Genomic DNA, 19848 nt, shown 5'->3' with positions numbered 1-19848 from the left:
ACACACACACACACACACACACACACACACTTGCTGTCTGGAGGAAACCACTTAACTCCAAAATGTAATTTTTTTAAGAAAACCTTTATATTTTTAAAACAATTAAAGCAATACTGCCTCATCAAAGTTGGTATTGTGACTTTATATATTGTCAATTACTTGCATGAGAGGGAGAGAGGTGGTGGAGTTAGCTGACAGTTTGAGGGTCCAATGGGTTTTGTCCGAAGCACTAATACTAATTAATTGGTTCCAGCATAGCATTGATTTATGGGGGATCTAAAAACCTAAAAAATGGAGTTGGGTGGTTTCCTCCCGACAGCGACGATATGAAACATATTGGTGTCAATGGAATGTATGTTTGACCCCCCCCCCCCACACACACACACACACAACATAAACTCACAGCACACATTTGTTGTAATGGAAAGAAAGTTTATTGTCATCAGTCGACTAGGGAGACATGAATGAATCCAATGAATGCACATCAGGTAACATTGAACCTGTCCCCAGCAATCTGATCAGACGTATCATCCACAGGGCATGCCGCACGCAAACATGTTGGTTACTTATATTGCTCCACTTTTACTCTCTGACCTACTTTTAGGAACACGACCACCACTGTAACCTAAATACATACATACATATATACACACTAACATGCCCTATGGAGGTTCCCTACTTGGGGGAATTCCTATGGTGATTCTTTGATATTCTTTGGTTTTTGAATGGTCAATTATAGGAATGATTCTGCTTGTAATTCTTTGTTTGATTGGCTGCAGGGTGTATAGACCTATTATTGTGTTTTTGCCACAGCATTCTGGCATTGAATGACAGAAAAAAATCAAGTTTTGGACTCATTCAGAAAAATATATTCTAAGTAACGTGACCTGGGGTATTGGAGTTCAAATGCGTTTCACAGTAAAAAAAATAAATAAAAAGGCGACTTCTGGTAAAACTGGTTATTCAGATGCAGTGGATACAGAAAAGGAGAATTGTTACAAGTGAATACATGATCTGTTCCTCATACAAGCTTATTGTATTCATTAAGTTTATAGTATACTGTAACTGTAGAGCAGTAACATAATTTCCACTCTTTGTTTCATTAGGAATTTATAGATGCACAGCTGCAACAGTGAAACGTATTGTCAATTCACAGTTTATTAACTACAGTCCGGAGCTGACCTAAATAAAATGGTGTTATTTTCAGCAGGCTACTGTATGTTGTCCTATCTTCCCTTCTGCACGTCACTGGATAGTTCCTGGAAGACAAAAAGACACAAAATTGGACTGATAGCTTTCACTTACAACTGGAGCTGCTGTGCTGACTTTATTGAAATGGACTGATTTGTAAATCTTTAGGTAGAGAATGAGAGCCATTGCTTTATAGTTTCAAAATAAAGTTCATACAGTAGTATGAAAATAAGTTCAGTAATGTATGTTCATTAAAAAAACTATCGTAATTACTCATGTCTCTACCATAAGACCTGACTTTGTTTAAATTAAATTAAATCTGTTTAATCTTTAGAAGCAGATGCACCTGTTTGAGGTACTTATGTAATATGATCATCAATAGGGAAGAGAAGCAGAGCCAGATATCTCCCCCTTGTGTGTATTGTACGTATATTGTCTTGTTTGATTAAAATTCAATAAAAAGTAAAAAATAAATTAAGTATTATAAAACAGAATAGAAACGATTTTAGGGTGCCCTCCTAGCTGGTCCCCCCTTAACCAGCTACTACACTACAGTGCAGGCTCATAACGTCCTGACTGAGTCAGAATTTGGCTCATGAAAGATCACATCACCTGCTTTTTTTCTGTCTCTTTCCACTAAATAGTACTGCAGGACCAAGAAAACAACAACTAAAAATATGGGGTCCATTCTTTCAATTAATTCAGAATTTGAATCCGTCTCTGCTTGAGGATGTGTGAGGTCTGCTGGACTTTTGATTTAAAAGTAGCCTATACTGTGATTGGATTGCTGTGATGTAATGCAGATTATGGATGTATCGTGTACTTGATTGTTTATAGGATGTTGTGTACTGTTTTGTCTGTTTTTGTCTGCCTTTTATTTTTCAACTTTTATTGATCCTGTATTTAAGGTTTGTTTGTGTTGTTTTATGTTGTCCTTTTTCTTTGGGGTGAAAATTCAATGTATTTATTCTTGTATGTTATACCGTACTTGTGGGGTTTATTAAGAGAAGCTGTTAATGCCACCATTTATTATTTTTCAACTCCAGTATTTCAATAATGCTTCTGTGAAAAAAACAATAAACCAAAAAAATGGTCCACGCATCTATCGTATAGACTCCACTGCAAAATACTGTGTTAAGTTAATTAAATAATGTAAACATGGACGCATAAATGTTAGATTAACACTCAGGATGTTACTGTGCGCTCAACAACTATACGATAAGTTTGTCAGACAGTCATGGTCCTGCAGAACCTCTCCATCTTCATTCATGGTCTGTCATAATCCATACATTGTGTTGACCTGAGAGGTCCCAGAGGTACAGAAAGAGAGAGAGAGAGAGAGAGTGACCGGCCTCTCCAATGCCTGTCTGTCTGCATTCTCTCTGTTCTTCTACCCAGACATTCAACTCTATTGTTTCCATCATCCTATAGACTCGGTCAAATCCATGGACACTCATGACGCTGTTACAGGACACCCATGAATGGTGCAACAATACCGTACATGACTTTGAAATCACAATCAACACCGTGGTGTACAGATGACAGCATATTACGCAACAGAACCTCAACGTGCGCGTGTCGTGTGAGTGTGTGTGTGTGTGTTGTGACACACATCGGTGTCATATCTGGCGTTAGAAGGAACAAAGAACTCACCGTATTTAATCCACACTTCGTTTTCCTCGATAGATCACTGATGGACATAAGAGAAGGGAACAAATTAGATTGGAAACTATATAGAAAGTAAAAAGACTACAAATTAGTCATAAAATGTGCACTTCTGTGTTACGAGACAATACTTACCCATTCCAATATTTCCTCCTGAGCAGGACACTGTGAATATGATAGGAATACATTGAGATGTTTTTGGCATTGATTTATCTTTATATTGACAAAAACTCAAATGCAGAATAAATAATGGACCTTGATGTAAAAAAAGGGTTGAAAACCACAGGCCTAAACAGAGCACACTACCACAACACAGCAGCTTTCGTCGCTGACTCACCAGAAAACATCCTGCGAGGGCAGAAGCTGACCGTGTTGCCGTTCTGCCCCACCGGTGCCACCACCACAGTGTAAACGTCCCCACACATCACCTCTCCCAGGTCACAGAAGCTGTTGCCGTTGCAGGTGTAGTTGGCTCCTGTGCCGGACAGGTCCACCGTGTAGTTCTGGGTCTGCATGCGGCCAGACGAGCGCCAGTATATCCTCAGGGACGTGTTGTCCATCTTATAGAGCTTTATGCCTGTCGGACAACAAGCACCTGAAACGTATAGGAGAGGAGAGTTATATATACTGTGTGATGTGTTGTACGTTTATTGCAAGTATTCCCTATAATCCCAGTTGCATTATACATTAATGCAGACAAAATACATGCAGTCTAACACATTTTCTGTTCAGTCTAATTCTGAACAGAATATGACAGGGTGAAGAAATATTTCATCGGAGTTTATATTCAAATAAAACCAGAACTTTTTTTTTGTGAGACATTTTTTTATATAAAAAAAACGTGTGCATGTTTAAATAGATATATATAGAGATCGGGGACACAAAACAGATGGAGCAAAAACGTACTGGACGGGAAGCCCTGGTAGTTGCACTGTGACTTGTGTCCGGTGCTGCTGATGGCTTCCAAGCTCACACTGTAGTTGGTGCCACACGTGATGCATCCCATCATGCAGTGCGTCTCCAGCGTGTGGCACTTGGCGTGTCCTCGCGGGGACGTCAGGGATGTGATGTAGGAGCGAGCGCCGTTGCTCGGCGACCACGTGACATTGGTCATGGCCTGGGTGACCTGTTCCACGTTGACAGCCGAGGGACAGCATGGGCCTTGTGGGGTGGAACACAGTATTATCAGAGAGTACAAATGACAAATTGGGACGGAACAAGATGGGGGGGAACTTCGTCTATCCAGGTAGATTGAAACAGGTACAGAAATAGTTTGATGGAGCATTTAAAAGTTTGACAATACTTTTTTTGTAGTCATGCCAAATCCCAAGTAATTCCCTCATATAGTGGGGTCTGTCACTGCTGGTGACATAGTATTGTATATTTGTCTGTCACTTAATATTTCAATGAATTGAATACACAGGACCTCAATGGAAACAATTATAATGCTTTCTTGGGTTCAATCCTTTTAGCATTGTATTTGTATTAGGGTTAGGTAACTGTAGCCTACTCTTCTTTGCTTTTTTGCAAACTGTTAATAAAGTATTTAATCAATCAAAGTGAGCAGGAACTTCAACTTGATGCGTTTTAACGTGTGACCATTACACATTACTGTCCACTTCTATTCTATTATTTTATTTCTGCAGTCTGGGTTCTTAGTTATGGGATTATATCCCATTGGATGATTGGACTCACTTCTGAGCTTGAAGGAAGCGCATCTGCTAAATTTCATCATTTCATGTCAGTGAATGAAAAAATAAATAAACCCGATACTGGCGCCCTCGTTACCTGTTTCTAAGGGCAGAGTGAAACTGGGCAGACTGTGGCCCACGCCTGTGATCGCCAACGCCATGACCTCATACTTTGTCCCGCAGGGCAGCTCCGTCAGCTCACAGGAGGTGGACTGCGAGACGTGGCAGGAGTGTGAGTCGGTGCGTCCGGTGGCGGTGACGGTGTAGTTGGTCGATGCAGAGTTGGGGTTGGTGAAGATGACTCTGACGGTGGTCAGGTCCGTCTGGGTGACGTTTATGATCTCCGGAGCACATGGAGCTGCAGAAGCACAAACACGCGGAACATGACGTTCTTGTCAAACTGCTGTATTGCGGCAGTTCATTCTTACACACGCACACAAGCACAGACAGGCACGCACGCGCGCGCAGGCACACACACACACACACACACACACACACACTCACACACACACACACACACAAACACACACATGCTGCATGAATGCATGGACGCACACTGACACATCTGCTATATAATGTTCAAGTTGTGGCAGGCAGTTTTATGTGTGTTATGTGCAGATATGCTGTCTGTGGTGCTCTCAAGTGCAAGAGGAGGGAATTCCTCCTAGCAGAAGGCCCGGTCGCCCATGGTGCAGAGCCACCATGGTGGTCCACCACCATCATGGTGTGGTGGACCACCATGGTGCAGAGCCACCATGGTGGTCCACCACCATGGTGCAGAGCCACCATGGTGGTCCACCACCATGGTGCAGAGCCACCATGGTGGTCCACCACCACCATGGTGCAGAGCCACCATGGTGGTCCACCACCACCATGGTGCAGAGCCACCATGGTGGTCCACCACCATCATGGTGTGGTGGACCACCATGGTGCAGAGCCACCATGGTGGTCCACCACCACCATGGTGCAGAGCCACCATGGTGGTCCACCACCATCATGGTGTGGTGGACGGAGAGAAGGTGGGTGTTGGAAGAGCGGAGGCAGGTATAGGCTACTGTATGTATACTATGTAGATAAACATTCGTACCGGTCTCCTGTGTGTGCGGTGTACAGGTGAGGTTGTTTGTACCTGTCTCCTGTGAGTGCGGTGTACAGGTGAGGCTGTTTGTACCTGTCTCCTGTGTGTGCGGTGTACAGGTGAGGTTGTTTGTACCTGTCTCCTGTGTGTGCGGTGTACAGGTGAGGCTGTTTGTACCTGTCTCCTGTGTGTGCGGTGTACAGGTGAGGCTGTTTGTACCTGTCTCCTGTGAGTGCGGTGTACAGGTGAGGCTGTTTGTACCTGTCTCCTGTGTGTGCGGTGTACAGGTGAGGTTGCAGCCCCGCAGCTCGCTGCAGGGCGTGACCACCACGGAGTAGAGGGTGTTGCATTGCAGGTCGGACAGCGCGCACACCGGCGCCGTGTCGTTGCAGTGGATGACGTCGTCGGTCTGCACCGCCGTGGTCTCGTACAGCTCGGCGCCGCGCACCGGCTGCCACGTGATCTCCAGCGTCTCGGTGGACACCAGCATGACCGCCACGTCCTCGGGACAGCAGGGAACTGCATGCAGGGGGGTGGGGGGGAGGGAGGGAGATGAGATTACGCTTCAGAGAATCCATGTCTCTGCTTTTGACATCCATCCCCGTCTATTTTTTTTTTTTTTAATCCCTGCTTTTGGTCAGACTGAATTAAATACATGCATTTCATTTTAGGAAATATCCAACTGTCTGGTAGAGTATGTTTGATATCGTCACGTTCATGTGGAAACTACGTATATCCATAACCGCTCTATTTTATTATTGTAGAAATTATGTTTAAACGCATGACAAAACGCGTTGTGAGCTTGTATAGATGTGCTATTTTCAATGCCTACAAAGTACAAAAAATAAAGTTGAAATATGGAATTATGAGGTTTCTGACTGACACTGACGATGTCTATGTTTGAATTTTCAAAATTAAATAAAACATTTCTTTATACAAAAACATTCAAATATGTAATAGCAGATTTACCAGTTCATATTTGGCATGAACTCTGCTATTTGCTATTTGTTTTACAATGAAGTATGAGCCCCCTGAATACCGTGCATTAAGAATGCTGTGTGCGTATGGAGCCAGAAAACGTGCGTGCGTGCGTGCGTGCGTGCGTGCGTGCGTGCGTGCGTGCGTGCGTGCGTGCGTGCGTGCACTGTACACAGATGTCTTACCGGTGGTGTAGTTGAGCACTTTCCCCTGGGGGCTGGAGCCGGCCTCGTTGTAGGCGAAGATGGTGGTGAGGAAGGTGTAGCCGCAGATGCAGGGGAACTGGCAGGACTCGTGGGTGGTGTTGCAGTGGTCCTCGTCGCCGTCGTCGCGCTTGATGAACGCCACGTAGAAGTCGGCCAGCGACACGTTGCTCCACGCCACCCTGCAGCTGCCGGGCTCGTTCTCCTGCACCCAGAGATCCTCCGGGGCGCACGGGACTGAAAGAGGGGTTCACAAACAGCTATAAGTACACTGGGTTTTGGGCATGAAATATACTATCCATGCAACATATCAATGCTACAGTAGAATCCTGAGCTAGTATTAATTTAACTCCAAAGAGTGTACAAATCCTGCCTAATCACTTACATTTGTACACTGTTAAATGTATACTATGTGCAGTATACATGATACTAGTATGCAAAGGGCCCTATCATGTGCCACGTACCCTTCCCCCTTATCCATAAACGTATTTGCCATTTTTGTACTATTTTGAAACACATTTTAAAATTGTTCAATAGCCGATCTACATTGACACGTTGTGAGTTTGTAGTTCGGCTATTTTTTTTATTTTTTTTTAAGTTTTTCAAAATAGTAACAAAATGGCAAATAATTTTAGCGATAAGGGGTAATGGGGTGGCGCAAGATATAGCCTTAAGGATGTAACTGTCTATACTGAGGGATTCATTTCACATACGAAAGAAAATATAAGAGAGAGATTTTCCACCCTGGAAATTCATTTCCATAAATACATTTTAGATAATTCTGGCCTCTCAAAATATGTCGTCCCATATTTGGTCATTGTTGTATGTGGTGAAGATAAAATGTATTTTCTAACTGTATGGTAATAGTGTGTCTGAGGGCTTCTCAACTGAGCTTGTGCCTACTGTATAGGCAGTTATGGGGTCCGGGCAGGGACCCCTAGAGGTTCTTGAGGGGGTTCCAGGGGGTCCCTAGCTATATGACTGATAGTTAGGAACCAAAGGGACCCTTTACTAGTCTGTACCTCATGAGTGTTATGTACAAACAGAACCAAATGAACCCTTACGGGTCCATCTGGTTCCATTTGTACAGCCTCAGAGTTAAGTGGATGCATACCAAACCAGGGTTCCTTACTTTAAATTAAAATGTTTGAGAATTACTGTCATAGTGTATATCATTTTATATTGTATACTGTACTGTCTGTATGTGATATACTTTAAAGCTGCCTATAGTGTGCGCTAAAGTGCAATGCACTCACATGTAACGACGCCCTTCGGTTCAGAGGGGCTACTGGCTCCGGCCTGGTTCTTGGCGGTCAGGGAGATAGAATGGACCTCTCCACACTCCAGAGGGGAGATGATGCAGAAAGTCTCTGGGGTGGAGCAGTTCTGGCCGATGTTGGACATGGCAACGTAGCTGTCGGCACCGTTGGAGGGGTCCCAGTACAAGGACATCTCCTGACCCCGGCTCGGGCCGTACGACCAGAATGCCTCAGGTGAATCGGGCCGTGGAGGACCTGGAGCATGGATGAATCAGAATCAAAATTAGAATCAGCTTTATTGTCACTTCACAGTTAGGCTATACACAAGTAAAACAAAGTGGGTGAAATTCGTTTTTGTGCACATTAGTTCTGATAGTGTCATAAAAAAACAAAGGGAAGAAGAGAAGGGAGGGGGAGGCAAGGAGGGTTCCCCTCAAATCAGATATTCTAGCCTTTGCTACAAAAGGTACAAGTAAAGGGGTTCCCCTCAAATCAGATATTCTAGCCTTTGCTACAAAAGGTACAAGTAAAGGGGTTCCCCTCAAATCAGATATTCTAGCCTTTGCTACAAAAGGTACAAGTAAAGGGGTTCCCCTCACATCAGATATTGAAGCCTTTGCTACAGAACGTATAAGTAAAGGGGTTCCCCTCACATCAGATATTGAAGCCTTTGCTACAGAACGTATAAGTAAAGGGGTTCCCCTCACATCAGATATTGAAGCCTTTGCTACAGAACGTATAAGTAAAGGGGTTCCCCTCACATCAGATATTGAAGCCTTTGCTACAATGTACAAAACGTACAACTAAACCCATAGCTCATAACGTGCAGGCCATGCTTACGTGTGATCTGGCACACGGTGATGTCGTCTCCGGTGCGTCCCTCGACGTCCCAGGCCGTGGTCTTGATGCAGTACGTCTCGCCGGCCTCCAGCTCCTCCACCAGCACCGTCTGCTCCGTGGTGTTGAGGACGGTGCGGTTGTCCGTGCCCTGCTGGATGATGCTGAGCGTGTACTGGACCGCGTGCTCCACGGGCGACCAGCTCACCACGATGGAGGCGTTGCTCGGGGAGGACGTGACCACGCGCGGAGCCACCACCACTACGGTATTACGGAGGCAGACAGACAAGGGATTCGAGAAGAGAGCAATGAATGAATTTTTGTGGGTCACGACTCCATTCAAAATCTAATTTTCTTTTATTACATAATTTATAAATTATTTTATTTTGCAAATGATTTTTAAATAAGTGTATTCATTTTAAAACAAACAAACACATCTAAGAAATTCCATAAATAAATAATAATAATTAGGAAGTAGAGAAAATAGCCGATCTACAAGCTTGCAACGCTGCGCGAAGTGACACGTTGTGCACTTGTAGATCTGCTATTTTCACTAGTTTGGGTCCCGGGCAAAATGGGGTGCTGGACCCCCCAGGTGTCCTTGAGAACGGAAGTGGGTGTCCCCAGCTAAAATTATCTATTAGTCACCAGGAGCCAAATAGACCCTTACAGCTCCATTTGGTTCCATCTGGGCATTATCTGGTCTATAATGCATTTAAATCAAACTGGAGGTTGAGGATCACTGCATTATAGGTGGCTGTTGTGGAGATGCCGCAGGTGATGGAAAGATTTGCCAAATCATTTTCTAAATGGACAGACATCCACTTCTCTGCCTTCCATAATGTAACCCCTCCCCACTCCCCCTCCATTTATTTTTTTATTTTTTTGAAAGAAGTGTGAAATGATGATGGATATTATTTTTTTTGAAAGAGATTGCATTACATCGACTTCTCCTTCGGGAGAGGAGACAACCTAGTTCTCATGGTTTTCCCTTTCATAATCAGAGAATGGCAAAGCGCAGAGAGATGGATACAGTTTCCAACCGAGCCTGTTTCGCTACCAAAAGTCAACACTGGTGACAATGGTATGGTCAAATGACACTCCGGTGTGACCGGTGGAGTTATGCAGGAGGCTATTGTCCCCCTGGCAACAACTACAGGGACACTGCCGCCTCTGCCATAAACTGATTGCCATCTTAAGTAAACCATTTTTAATCTTTCATCGTCTGAGCCGCTGTAAACGATGGGAGAGGTCCATTGTGTTTATTCTTTCTTCTGCATCGCAGATTGAAAGCTTTGTTGTTTTCCTCCAAACCATTGTTTGCGCCCACAAAGTGCTTCATTCAGAGGCCCTACAAGCCGCACACTGGAAAGGCGCAGGGATGGTGCTATGTTATGTACTTGTACAGTGTGTTACTGTAACTTACTGGGCCAGTGGTTCCAGGTCATCCCCAGCAACGTTAATATTTATAGCATCAAAATCACTTTAACCACTTTAACCATACATCGACCATTTGAAAATAGCCGAGCACAGCTTGTAGATCTGCTGCTTTCATTTCAACAAAGCGAATCTTGTTTGGGAGAGGTCCCTGGCACCAAATGGGGGTCTGCACATTCATTTGAGGGTCCCTGACATGAAACCAGAACCACTGACTTAGTCGTATAGAAGAGCCTTGAGTGCAGAAGTGTGACCAAAGAAAGCAGTTATGCAGTCTTTACTTTAGTATGGCTGTGACATAACCGTCCAGGTGACTCTTTGTCAATGTTGGACCAGGCGCTCTAAATGGACCCTTATGGGTCCTTATGGGTACAAATGGTTCCATTTGTACACTCTGAGAGTTAGAATAACTGTAGACTGGGGTGCCATCAAAAGGGGGATCAATGGCTTATATCAAACTGGATGTGCTTGAAATGAAACCGACTCTTTACCTGTCCTGGCATCGACGGTGTACGACGGCTGGCTGCGCCCGCCGGCGTTGACCGACATGACGCTGAGGGTGTAGTCCGTGTAGGGCTGGAGCTGCAGCGCGGTGCTCGGGGAGCCGGACACGGCGGTCTCGGAGAAGAAGCCCAGCGCGTCGTTCTCAGCCCTCAGGATGTAGCCGGTCGCCCCCGACACCTCGGTGAACTCCACGGTGATGCTGTCGCTCTGCTTGGAATAGACCTGCTCGATGGTGGGGATCTCGGGAGCTATATGGAGAGAGCGGAGAGGGCGGACAGATCAATCTACTGGTTCTTCTATAAAGACCGATGTATAGTGGTGTCAAAGATAATCGATTCAGCAATGCATCGTTATTTGGCCGTGCACGATTCTGCATCGATGCATCAACGTGACATAATCGATTATAGCCTGTACCATTTACTGTATATATTTAATTGTATTTAATGTCAAGGAGACAGAAGAGTGACACAGTGAAGTTTCTGAATAAAATATGTTTGACTGCATACATTGACTGATGAAAAATTGCACACCTCTACTTTGTTGTACGATGGTGTCGGTGCGCCGATGTGTTTGTGAATGGAATATTTCAGCATTGTGACACATTTCTTGTTGTCTGTACACAATTTGAGATAATTACATAATTACATCTGGGGTTTAGAAACAAGTTAACAACTGACCACCAACTAACAAAGCCTTGGATCAAAAAGGCCAAACCGATTAATAAGGACACGGACGGTGCGTCACTACGCCACGTCACCGTCAGCTTTGTCCTGACCTGTGGTGTGCTCGGTCTGGGCACTGCTCAGGACGTTCAGGGCGTCGTCCATGGCCTCCACCTGCATGGTGTACACCGTGTCGGGGACCAGGTGGGTGACGGAGCCCATGACCGTGGTGCCGCCGAACTGAGCGAACACCTGTCTGTCTTCGGGAGAGTTCTTGGGCGTCGCCGTGACCTTGTAGGAGCTGGCGTCCTCGTACTTGGTCCACTGCACCGTCATGCTCTTAGATGTCACCGTGTACACCGATATGGTGATGTCTGGCGGACGAGAGGAGAGAGTAAATGTACGTGAAGTCGTGAAATCAGACCCCCCCTGCGTGGGGGAAACCTTTTTCCAAGGAGGAAACGCACTGTTGTGCACTTTTAACCATGTCTTAAAACGTATAGAGAGGTTTATGTATTTACCATTATCAGCAGCGTATATCTGCAGGGGAAAGAGAAAACAAATGAAAGCAGTCAAATATTGGACAAAGACAGAGAGAGAAAAAAGGGGGGGGGGGATGTTTTCCAGACAAGGACATACGGTAATTCCAGTGTGTGGCAGCAGGCTGTAGGTATTTCACATTATATCCTGGGGCAAATTATCCCCTGGTATCATGTTCTCTGTGCATGAAGAGGCAGCAGGCGGCACATTAGCTTCACTCAACACAGATTTCAGCACTGGTCAGTGCAGGTATTTCTTTCAGGTCGGAATGAATTTGCCTATTGAGCTACGTTTGGGCATGCCACATGCACTTGTTGAAAGCAATGATACTCAAAAGAGGCTGTGTATTATCACCAAAGTCCTCTTTTATATTCTGCCCTCTTTCAGTAGCCTACTGTCTACACCGACAATAGGAAATGTGTAAATTATTATTAATAATAATAATAATAATAATACTTTTTTATACATAGTTTATATAGATATATCTTCCCACTATACTTCTTACAAACAATGTAAACAACATGTTTTTAAAGATTTAAGAAAAGAAAGAATGTTACAGTGATTAAATGACAATTTATTAATTATTTTAATAATCAGCTTACCTGTGTCAAGCCCAGTAAAAGCAGGAATTTTATCATATTTAAATGTGTTGGTAGCATCTTTTTTTCTGTTTCTGGAGAGCTGCTGCCTGGAGGCTAGGTTTATGTTAACTATGTCTTCAGGGTAGCAGCTCTGGCTTAAATTCAACTTTTTTCCCCCTCTCCCTCTTGGGAATCGGCAGGCCCTTTATTGTTACAGCGAATACCAGAAGCGCCCAGAGGCTTAACTCCTCCCCCACATAGGGGGGGCTCCCACCGGGGGCATTTGAGTAGCCAATCAGAGCAAGAGGATGAATTTGTCTCACCTGTACAGAACTGATTGGTGCAGTTAGGGCCTAGGCAGGTTCATGGATTACAAATTAAGCATTTGGCTTTACCTCTCGTAAATAATAACATACAGTAACTTGATTATATTTTTAACATTTTTGTTGTTGCCATTGTAACAACTTTGTGTCTGCTTGTTCTATGTTTTTATGGATAAACAGTCGACCTCACGCCATCTGGACAAAGATACAGATCCTTGAAGTTAAAAAGGGTTGTTTTAGCAGAAGTTTTGTCCTGCTAAAAGAGGACATTAAACATTAAACAAACTGCCTCGCTAATAGGATGGTTCTGTGTACAGTGGGGCCCCTTGTGGGGGACTGCCCATAGCCATCTATATGACATGCCCACAAGTCACCTGTCCGGTCAAAACAGAATGAATTCCCCTGATATAATCCAGCCTTTGAGCCAGGGTTGTTTTCCCACTAAAGGCTATAACTTGTTCTCCTCACCGCCCGACAGAGTATAAATTAATAAGCTTAAAACAACCTCTAGGCTATACCAGCATCTCAGTGGAGAAATGTGCAGCGTCACACCTCATAATAAAAGACATTACTTGATACTACTGTTGGCATGACCTATTTCTATTATGTCTGGAAGTGAAGCAACCTTTTATATGCCCTGCCTGAAGGATGTGCCCACAATGATATTTTATTTCTCCATGGTTGAAAATGACGATGTTATAGCATACCATAGCTGAAACCACTTTTAACTCAATCATTTATACATTCATTCTAGCTCACTTGAAGAAATACAAATAGATATTATTAGATCACCAAAAATGCCTCTGCAATTAGTATGTAGCCCGCATTATATTATGTGTTGGGTTGGATGTGTAAATGCTGTATCTTTTACCAGCGTCAACGCTATATCAATTGCATTCTTACTCAAGTGTAGCCTATTATCCCTAGCCTGGCTCACTTTCACCACACCTTAGTAACTAATAAGAAAAGAAATACCCCTGAATATATAAATTACATCACGACTTGACAATGGACAACTGTAAAGTTACATAAGCACATGTGATGTTGAACGTGCATGTGAAACATCCGTACGAAAACCGTAACCCTATATTCTGTGCACAGGGAAGTGAATGCTATTCGACAGTATAAAGTCAGTTGTTTAGGTAGAACTAACAAAAGGTACCATAGCCTATGTTTCAAAGTCAGTGACCGCTCGTGGCAGGTGTCTCTTCCTGGTTTTTAGACAGCTGGTGGATGGAAATGAAGCTCCGCGTCGGTCAGATTCCCAGAAACGCTTGCCCCCACGGCATAGTGCCGCGTGGGTGCATTTCCATGCACCAGCTGTCTAAAAACGCGGAAAAGACGCCTGCCGCTCGCGGCTTTTGGCATCTGGGTGACGCTGAAGTGTGCCTCATGCGCTGACTGCGACACAGAAACGTGGTGTTAGACCAAGACCCGGGTCGAGCTTCTAGTGACATACGAATCACGATTCAACTTCTCACATTCGGAGCATCCCGTGTGGGCAGAAGTGAAAGCAAATTTTGCAGGTGCGCTCAGTAAAAAACAACATGATTCCAAATTTGAATATCAAAAAGCTGTTTTTACAACCTATGGTTCAAGTTATGAGCCAAAATGTAAAGTGGAGCTGGTACAATACCGCCAGGACGATTTGAGAAATGTGCCGCGCACTCACACACACGTGCGTTCCATGAGCATAGAAGGGACATTGCTTTTCTTTAAAGACCCTACTAAAGTTACAAGTAGACATAACTTGGATAGAATTGTAGTATTTGTTGTTTATATTGTCTGTTGTTGGGTGTTTAAAATGTGGTCTATTTATGTATTGTCTTGTCTTGAATGTATGCATTGACCTTAAAAAAAAAATCCATTATCTAACATGCACGTGCCCATGCACGTGAGGGGGGGGGGGGGGGGGGCTTTACAATGCTCATAAGGACTGTCTAAACACCTGTGCCCCCATTTATTGCACCTAAAGTTTTCCATAAGGAATAAGCTGTAGTTCCATTCAGGAAGGACCAAGGGCACATGCATACATAGATCTACAGTAATGTAACGTTAGATGCTGTGTTGCTGTACAGGACGAAGCCCTGCGGACATTCTGACACTGATGACTAAACATGAATCATTACGAAAACACACGGTTAGTGGCCAAAGATACACACACTGCGACACAGAAACGTCGCATTAGACCGAGACCGAGACCCGCCTGTGGCGGGTCGAGCTTCTAGTGACATAGGAATCACGATTCAACTTCTCACATTCGGAGCATCCCGTGTGGGCAGAAGTGAAAGCAAATTTGCAGGTGCGCTCAGTAAAAAACAACATGATTCCAAATTTGAATATCAAAAAGGTGTTTTTACAACCTATGGTTCAAGTTATAAGCCAAAATGTAAAGTGGAGCTGGTACAATACCGCCAGGACGATTTGAGAAATGTGCCGCGCACTCACACACACGTACACACACACGTACACACACACACACACACACACACACACACACACACGTGCGTTCCATGAGCATAGAAGGGACATTGCTTTTCTTTAAAGACCCTACTAAAGTTACAAGTAGACATAACTTGGATAGAATTGTAGTATTTGTTGTTTATATTGTCTGTTGTTGGGTGTTTAAAATGTGGTGTCTATTTATGTATTGTCTTGTCTTGAATGTATGCATTGACCTTAAAAAAAAGCCATTATCTAACATGCACGTGCCCATGCACGTGAGGGGGGGGGGGGCTTTACAATGCTCATAAGGACTGTCTAAACACCTGTGCCCCCATTTATTGCACCTAAAGTTTTCCATAAGGAATAAGCTTTAGTTCCATTCAGGAAGGACCAAGGGCACATGAATACATAGATCTACAGTAGTGTAACGTTAGATGCTGTGTTGCTGTACAGGACGAAGCCCTGCGGACATTCTGACACTGATGAATCATTACCAGCCAGAGGCCAGGGCTCACAATGGATGGTTGGCCAGACCATGCAAAAAGTAAAAAAGCTATTAATCAATATTTATGTCAGACTGTAATACGTCCATAAAAAAGATACAGGGGACAACACAACAACAATTAAAACAAGAAAAAAAATTATACAAAAGAGGCACATCTAAAAAAAAACATACAAAAAACATATACCCTACACATGCAGGTGCACAGGTGCACAGCAGCACCACTCTGTATTATAGGTTAGACAGAAGTTACTTGCTATTATCACTTGTTGATGTTATTATGCCCACACCCAGGAAAATCATAGTTTATCTATTTAGAATAGAATAGAATAGAATAGAATAGAATGAGCTAAAGGTTTTTAAAAAAAGAACGGGTTAATTTTGTTTTGGTGCATAGTGTCGTTTTTCCAAGAAAAGAAAAAAAAGTAAAGCGGTTCCCCTCACATCAGATATTGAAGCCTTTGCTACACAACGTACAAAGGGGTTCTCCTAACATCAGAAATTTGACAAGGTCCAAAAAAACATATTTACACATGTACTTGAGATAGATATATAAAGGTGCGTGAGCTTAGCAGCTGACATGCATGTACTGTCTGTGCACTATATAATATTCTTAAGGACGTTAGTTAAGGTTAAAAGACAAAAGTCAGTGCGTTGTAAGTGGGATTCACGTGCAAAGTGTCAACGTTTCAACCGCATTATCTACATAAAATAATGACACTGGTATAATCCACGGGATAAAGAAATAGGTCAAGTTCCTTGTCCCTGGCATTTGTAACTCTGAGTGTATAAATGGAACCAAAATGGACTACAACGGGGTTCATTATAGTTTTTGTACTTAATTAGAATTAAATTAAGGATTTTACTGTCAGGCTGTCCTTGACGACCTCAATTAACAGACTTCCACTTCCGGTTAATTGCCGGGTGCGGTTTGAAGACCAGAGACAGAAGAGCAAAGATTGTTGGGTCCTCTTCAGCAGTCAAATGGCACTAAACCATCCACATGAAAACTCTTTTAGATATTGAGCCACTATACTGTAGGCCCCCTAACCACTTAAGCCCTACTTGTGCTTTGTCACATGTGATTAATACTCAAGCCTATAGTAGATCTATTTTCAGTATTTTCAAGATTCAAGAGGTTTATTTAAGTACTAGTGTACATGCATTGTGAAAAACTTATGTTGGGGGTGCTCCACAATACAAATAAAAATCACACCCATGTGAAGTGAGGGGCGCTCTTATCTTTGCTTTGTGTAGGATAACCGATTTGCTCGTCCACATGACAAATTCTCCATTCATTGTCAATGGGAAATTAATGTTTGTGTAAGACTAAATCTACACTAATGCTATAGGAGGGCCCCTCAGAAACAGTAAAAAAAATAACAATACTAAACATATCTAAAAGGTTTAAAAAGTTTTAAAAGAACTCAGATCAGCATACAAGGCCGTACTATCATGGAAAGGTTAATTGTTAATTTCTTGTTTAGCAGTACGTGTTACAGCCTGGGAGAGAAAACTGTCCTTCAGTGTGCTTGTGCTGGCTTTGATGGTAAAATGGTAAATGGTGGATTTATATAGTGCCTTTATCCAAGGCGCTTTACATAGATTGTACATTACATTCACCCATTCACACACACATGGCGGCGGAAACCATGCAAGGCACCAACCAACACATCGGGAGCAATTAGGGGTTCAGTGACTTGCTCAAGGACACTTCGACACTAACTCTGGGGGAGCCCGGGTTCGAACTGACAACTACCAGTGGCCGGTTACCATCCGGCCACTCTACCCCTGAGCCACCGCCGCACCATGATGCTTCGGGAACCTCTTCCTGAGGGCAACAGTATGAGAAGACGGTTATGTGCACGGGGTCCTTGATAATCCTCAGGGACTTCTCGATATGAGGCAGCGCTGGGTCTACAGCTCCTCCAAGATGGGCAGCCGACATCCAGTGATGCGCTCGGCTGTGCGCACCACCCTTCTGAGAGCCTTATGGTCCCTGCTCTGTGCAGCTCCCATACCAGCTGGTGAAGCTGCTCTTCAGCAAGCTATCAGTCGTCCCCCAGTATTTTGGAAATGTTTTATAAATCCCCTTGCACATAGTTTTTATCGAACCTTACATGCATTCAAAACCAATAAAAATGTTCTTTTTATAGTGCAGATTTAATTTAGTTGTATAACAAACTAACTATAGGCCTATACTATTTAAGCTTATATGACATGCCCAAAATAGGTCAAAGAAAGTGGTTAAATAAGCCTTTTGAGGCTGGGTTGGATTCTTTCAGTTGGAATCACACTGCTGTAGGCTATTAGCACTTCCGCTTTGACCTCTTTTATGTGGTGAGGTGATGGCCGGGTCCCCCTCCAGAGAACTTCACATTACAATAGGCTCATGTACTTGTACACCACACACACACACACACACACACACACACACACACACACACACACACACACACACACACACACACACACACACACACACACACACACACACACACACACACACACAGAGAGAGAGAGAGAGAGGACGTGCGGTTGACGAAAATCCAAAAGCCCACAGCTAAGATTATATGACAGTCAGTTCACACCTTCGCAGTGTGTGGTATCAATGTGGGATCGTGGGTAAGACCTCACCAACCAGCTTGGTTTTATCTCTAGCTAACTGTACTGTATAGGCATCTTCTTGCAGTTTGTATGTTAAAGTGGCACTTATGTAACCTTTTACACAACTATATAGCATATTATGTCCCACAACACAAATTCAGAAGCTGTGTTCACGTTCACTCTTCCATTGAAATGAGCAGACTCCAACCTACTTCCCATCTTCTTAAAAGGCGCCCGCCCACTTCACGCAGATACGGGAAGTAAACCAGAGATGGCGAGGCTTGCCATTTCCGTCTTGGCTCTAGTCTTGGGTAATGAAGGCAAAGACGTTGGCTGCCATGTTATAGAGCGTCGCAGTCCCGCCCCCTTTCATGACGACGCCAGGCCCAGGAAATGATTCCCAATGCATTTTTCCCATAGACATTTCACAAAGTATTTATTTAAAGACGGTTACGGTTGACAAAGCCAACTCGAGTCGTGACAAATCATGACGACAAACGCAATATTTTGGACCAAACAAATAATTACAGAGAAGAAAAACAACAAAAAAAGTGTTGTAACCTGCCATTTTTTTCTTCTTTCTAATTCTGTTTGGCCCAATTTTTTTTATTTGTTGTCATGATTTGTCACGACTCGAGTTGGCTTTGTACGAGGCTTAAAAGGTCTTTAAATAAATACTTTTTGAAAAGTCTATGAGGAAAATGAACGGGGAATCATTTCCTGGGCCCTGGTAGGGGGCGGGACTGTGACGCTCTATTTGTGTCCAAACTGGCCACTGCTGCTTTAATAATTCAAAGTATTAAAAAGAAAATTGCATACCGGTAGTTCCTTGTGGAAGTTGTGATGTTTAGAACTAAAATAAATTACCCTTACAAAATAAATTACCCAAACTTACTTACATTAACCACCGGTCTTCTGCCATGTTAAGGTATATTGTCATTTTTAAGTTTAACAGCATATTGTGTGGTTTGATTTTCAATGCCACTGTATTCCATTTCAGTACCAAAGCAACTTGAAACATGCTTGACATAAGTATAGGCTATAATCCAACACAGGCTATACTAAATATCAGTGTGGTTATTTCTTGTCAACGTTACATTATTCTTGCGTTTTTATGCATTCTAAGAAAAAAACATTAACAGTAACCTGGTCTGTTTACAACATGTAAAAGAAAAGGCTTGAATCCGTGAATAGACATTGACGCTGTTATAGTCCTTTAAGTTTAAGTACAGTGTCAAATAACCCTATACGTTTACAAGTCACATTTTCCGCATAGTTTCAGTGAAGGCTTAGTGAATGGAAGAGAAAAAATATATATTGCATTACATTAGTTATCAAAAGGAGA

General features: G+C 43.3%; 1 protein-coding gene across 3 annotated transcripts; it reads right to left on the bottom strand.

The window, feature by feature from the left end:
- Nucleotides 1-397: 397 nt before the first annotated feature.
- fndc7a (fibronectin type III domain containing 7a) lies at nt 398-18797 on the bottom strand. 3 transcript variants are annotated; one of them, XM_079529727.1, is made up of 14 exons: nt 18716-18797; nt 12027-12045; nt 11619-11879; nt 10831-11091; nt 8906-9163; nt 8063-8320; nt 6789-7043; nt 5887-6144; nt 4645-4905; nt 3763-4017; nt 3194-3451; nt 2992-3021; nt 2845-2881; nt 398-1259 (listed from the first exon to the last, which is right to left on the bottom strand). In XM_079529727.1, exons 3-13 carry the CDS (start codon nt 11839-11841, stop codon nt 2850-2852), a joined length of 2349 nt encoding a protein of 782 aa, XP_079385853.1. In that variant the 5' UTR covers nt 11842-11879; nt 12027-12045; nt 18716-18797; the 3' UTR covers nt 398-1259; nt 2845-2849. The 3 variants fall into 3 exon arrangements, with proteins under 3 accessions (XP_079385853.1, XP_079385852.1, XP_079385851.1); XM_079529726.1 differs by having other exon boundaries at nt 18678-18796; XM_079529725.1 differs by lacking the exon at nt 18716-18797 and adding an exon at nt 12648-12716.
- Nucleotides 18798-19848: the final 1051 nt, after the last annotated feature.

Source organism: Electrona antarctica (genome assembly GCF_951216825.1).
Source record: "Electrona antarctica genome assembly, chromosome: 19".
NCBI lineage: Eukaryota > Metazoa > Chordata > Actinopteri > Myctophiformes > Myctophidae > Electrona > Electrona antarctica.
This window is presented reverse-complemented; position numbering and strand designations above follow the sequence as displayed.